This window comes from Penaeus vannamei, chromosome 10 (assembly GCF_042767895.1).
Source record: "Penaeus vannamei isolate JL-2024 chromosome 10, ASM4276789v1, whole genome shotgun sequence".
Classification (NCBI taxonomy): Eukaryota; Metazoa; Arthropoda; class Malacostraca; order Decapoda; family Penaeidae; genus Penaeus; species Penaeus vannamei.
Window position 1 is genome coordinate 20,142,182 of NC_091558.1, and position 5,000 is coordinate 20,147,181.

Here is a 5,000-nt window from a genome sequence, read left to right on the forward strand (position 1 = left end):
ACCTACGATTTTCTTTTCAAATGAATACTTCCCATCAAAGAGGCAGAGTTGAGCGCCCACCGGAGAACCACAAAGAGCACAAAGAGGAACTCCCCCTGAATAAATTAGCATTACTCTCGCCATGGCACGCTTTCCCTGCAACGTCACCCTTCCTTTGCTCCAGGGGAAACGCCGAGACTGAGGGACTTGTTTACATGTATATTTACTGTATATATGTATGTATTTATTTATACATACATACATATATATGTATGTATGTATATGTATATCTATAAGTTATATATGTATATATATGTATATGTATATATATGTATATGTATATATATGTATGTGTATGTATATATATTTATATGTATATATATGTATGTATGTATATGTATATCTATAAGTCATATATGTATATGTATATATATGTATATGTATATATATGTATGTGTATGTATATATATTTATATGTATATATATGTATGTATGTATATGTATATCTATAAGTTATATATGTATATGTATATATATGTATATGTATATATATGTATGTGTATGTATATATATTTATATGTATATATATGTATATGTACATATATGTATATGTATATATATGTATATATGTATGTGTATGTATATATATATACATATATATATATATATATATATATATATATATATATATATATATATATATATATATATATATGTATGTGCGTGTGTGAGAGAGAGAGAGAACACCTTCCCCGCCCAGTTCTTGCGAAAACAAAAATCATAAAAATCATTAAAAAAAAAAATCCTAGCACGCCCTACCGCCCTCCGAGAACCCACCTGGTGGCCGTGCTTGCTGAGGATGTGGTACTTCTCCTTCTCGGCGTTGAGGAAGGCGTTGAACTTGACGAAGCCGTAGAGGTAGAGCACAGACCCCGAGGCGAGCACGAGGGCCTGGCTGGCGGTGAAGACGGCGAAGATGGCCGGCAGCGGCAGGAGGAACCCGTCGAAGTCTGGGAGAACTTCCTTCGGGCCGACCACGTGGACTTTGTAGAGAACCTGGGGAGAATGGGAGAGATGGTTAGGTTAGGAGGGATGCGTAGAGGCGAGAGGGAGGGAGGGAGGTAGGAAAGAAGGGAGGGAAAATAAGGAGGGGAGGGAGGAAGGGAAAATAAGGAGGGGAAGGTGGGAGGAAAAAAAAAAGGAAGGGGAAGGAGGGAGGGAGGGAAAATAAGGAGGGGAGGGAGGGAGGGAGGGAGGGAAAATAAGGAAGGGGAAGGAGGGAGGGAGGGAAAATAAGGAAGGGGAAGGAGGGAGGGAGGAGAGGGAAAATAAGGAAGGGGAAGGAGGGAGGGAGGGAAAATAAGGAAGGGGAAGGAGGGAGGAAAATAAGGAAGGGGACAGAGGGAGGGAAAATAAGGAAGGGGAAGGAGGGAGGGAGGGAAAATAAGGAAGGGGAAGGAGGGACGGAAAATGAGGAAGGGGAAGGAGGAGGGAGGGAAAATAAGGAGGGGGAAGGAGGGAAACTAAGAGAGGGGATAAGGAGAGGAAGGAGTGAGGAAAGGGGAAATATAGGGTTGGGTTAGGTTAGGGGAGTGCGTGGAGGCGAGAGGGAGGGAAGAAAGGGGGGGGGGAGAAGGAAAGGAAAGAAGGTAAATAAGGAGTGGAGGGAGGAAGGGAAAATAAGGAGGGGAAGGAGGAAGGGAGTGCGTAAAGACGATATAGAGGGAGGGGGAAAGGAGGGGAAGGAGGAAAATAAAAGGGAAAGAGGGAGAAAAAATAAGGAAGGGGATAAGGAGAGGAAATAAAGAGGAAAGGAGAAATATAGGGTTGGGTTAGGTTAGGGGAGTGCGTGGAGGCGAGAGGGAGGGAGGGAGGGAGGGAGGAATGGAGGAAAGGAAGGAAGGAGGGGAAATAAGGAATGGGAAGGAGAAAGGAAGGGAGGGATAAGGAGAGGAAGGAGGGAGGAAAGGAGAAATAGAGGGATGGGTTAGGTTAGGGGAGTGCGTGAGAGGTGAAAGGGAGGGAGGGAGGGAAAATAAGGAGAGGAAGGAGGAAGGAAGGGGATAAGGAGAGGAGGGAGGGTATAAGAAGAAAGAAAGGGAAAAATAAGGAGGGAAGGAGTGAAGGTTGGAGGGAGAGAGGAAAGGGGAAATGGAGGGTTCGGTTAGGTTGGGGGAGTGCGTAGAGGTGCGAGAGAGGATGGGGAGGGTGGGGGATAATGAAGGAGGAAGGGAAGAGAGAGAGAGAGAGAGAGAGAGAGAGAGAGAGAGAGAGAGAGAGAGAGAGAGAGAGAGAGAGAGAGAGAGAGAGAGAGAGAGAGAGAGAGAGAGAGAGAGAACGAAAGAAAGAAAACGACAGAGAAAATTCAATTATCAGAAATATAAATGAATGCGCAGAGTTGGATTAGTTTTCAAATGATTCCTTTCTCCCTTTCTGCAACGCGATGCTGAATGTACCCTTGTTCTTTCCCCTGTTCTTACATTTACCTTTCTCTTTCTATTATCCTATCCCTTATCTTCATTAAATGTTTATTTCCCTTTCATTTATACCTCTGGTTATCCTATTGCCATCATATCATCGTTATTGTTATTGTTATCACTATCATCAATATTATCATTAGTATTATTATCATCAATATCATCCTTAAACCATCTTATCATCATCATTGTCACCATTCTCCTCCTCAGCTTCCTCTCCCTCCTCCTTCTCACCATCCTACCCCTTCCTATTACCTTCCTCTTCCTCCTCTGCTTCCCCTTTCCAATCCTCCTCTTCTTCCTTTTCTTCCTCCTCCCCATCCCCTTCTCCCTCTTTCTCCTCTTCCTCCTACTACTCCCCTTCCCACCGTGGTCCTCCTCCTCCCCCTCACAATCTTCCTCTTCCTCCCCATTTTCCTTTTCATTTCTCCTTCCCTCTCCTAACCTTCCTCAGTCTCTACCTCCATCCTCCCTATTGCCATCCACCTCCCCCTCCCCGCACCCTTTCTCCTCCTCATCCTCTCCCTCTTCCTCATCCTCTTCCACCTCCTCCTCCCACAACCCTTTCCCTCTTTCCCTCCCCTCCTCTCCCCTCTTTCCCTTCCCTTCCTCCTGCACCCCCCTCCTCCTGTTCTTCCCCATCCCCATCCTCCCCCTTCCCATCATCCTCCATCCCTTCCCCTCCCCCTCCTCTTACCCCATCCCCCCTTCCCCATCACCATCCTCTTCCTCCTCCTCCTCCTCCTCCCCCTCTCCAACCGCTCACCTGGAACCCGTTGAGGGCGAAGATGCTCTGAACAGCGTTGAGGATCAGCTGTATGAAGAAGACAAATCCGAGGCCTTTGTTGGTCCCCCAGAAAACTCCAGCGTATCTGAAAAGAGAAAAAAATAGTGTTGTAGATGTATATTTTTTATTATTATCATCATTATTATCATTCGTTTCATCATTCGTTATGATTGGCGTAACTTTTTCGTTAAAGGAAGGAGGAAAAACTAAGTATTGTTCATGTACATTTTGTTTATCATAATTATCATTCATCATCATTGTTATTAGTGTCATTATCCGTCGTAGGATAGTGAAGGGGGTATTGTAAATCTATATCCTTTCCTCTGTCATTATGGCTTTTTGTTATCACTATCATTATCATGATCTTTCATCATAGGAAGGCACGAACATAGAATATGCATAGGCCTACTTTTTTCTTTATCATTATTATTATTAACACGTTATTAGCTTAATAAATACGTATTTTTCGGAATGTCACCTTTGGGTATGCTTATTAAGTTTTATTAATGAGGATAAATTCTCGAACCCCATTCTTTGTTAATATTAAGGAAATGTGGACATATGGAGAAAAACTAAAAAAATATATAATATATCTATTGTGCTAATTTAATGTACATACATCGACATACATGCATATATCTAAAGTGGGGAATTATAAATTCTATGAAACTATAAACAAGTCCCCAAAGAAAAAGAAAGAAAGAAAAATACTATATAACCTCGAATGATGAAAATGGAAAGTATCAAAAACGCCAAAGAGAGATAAAATTTAAAAATATATATGTTTACTGAAAAAATGAGAGATTTAACAAAATACGGAGCGGAAATTCCATTCAACACATAAACCTGTTGCTACACCCCTTTCCATTGAATTTCCCCTTTAAACAGTTCACTCGTCTGTGTCTACACCCTCTCCTTAACCCTACACCCTGCTCGTCCGTAGTCTGAAACCATTCCTTCAAACACACTTTCTCTCTCATACAGACACACTCACACACTTCCTTTTTCTCTCTCTCTCTTACACTAACACACACACACTCTCTCTCTCTCACAAACACACTTTCTCTCTTTCTCTCTCACAAACAAACTTGATCTTTCTCTCTCTCACACACACACTATCAAAAACACACTTTATCTTTCTTTCTCTCTCTCTCTCACACTCTTCCCTAGGTTCCACAACCCACGTCAACCGCTGCGTGTGAACTACACCTGTAGTACCTTCCCTGTTACTATGTTCTGCAGAGTGCTAATGGAATTCGCCCTGTCTGCTGCTCTGTACTAACTGCCTTGGCCCTGTGTACTACATCCTGTTAGCAATCCACGTGACACTGTGTACTGCCTCTCATACCGATGTTTCCGAGTCCATGTTGTGTTTACGAGGAAAGTGGTCGTTAGAACATGGCTATTTCTGTCGTTTGGTAGTTGGCTCGTGTGATCATAAAAAAGTAATTTCGTTGCGAATATGCAGTAATCTAGCGTTTTTTTTTTTTTTTTTTTTTTGTTGCTTTCTGTGCTGTCACAATATCCTTATCAGTCTCACACACAAAGATGTGTAGTTGAGGTAATCAAAATTATCTCTACTACCAAGTTTATAATCATAACAGGGAAAAAATATGGAATATTACTATTTTGAAAACTTCTACTTCTAGGTTTAGCGATACAATTACAACAAAAGAAAAAGGAAAAGAAAGAATATATGAGCAGCAAATAAACAAAAAATCACTTAACCGTTAAAAACCGTTACGACCATGAAACTA

The 5,000-nt window shown here is 41.9% G+C and overlaps 1 protein-coding gene across 1 annotated transcript in view; it reads right to left on the bottom strand.

Moving 5' to 3' along the window:
- Positions 1-5,000, bottom strand: part of LOC113811867 (uncharacterized) — a 338,243-nt gene that overhangs the window by 22,357 nt on the left and 310,886 nt on the right. Inside the window, exons 6-7 of the mRNA XM_070126439.1 lie at positions 3,223-3,328; positions 817-1,035 (exon numbers count right to left, since the gene is read on the bottom strand). Coding sequence (XP_069982540.1) covers positions 817-1,035; positions 3,223-3,328 — 325 coding nt within the window. The remainder of the gene's footprint in view (positions 1-816; positions 1,036-3,222; positions 3,329-5,000) is intronic.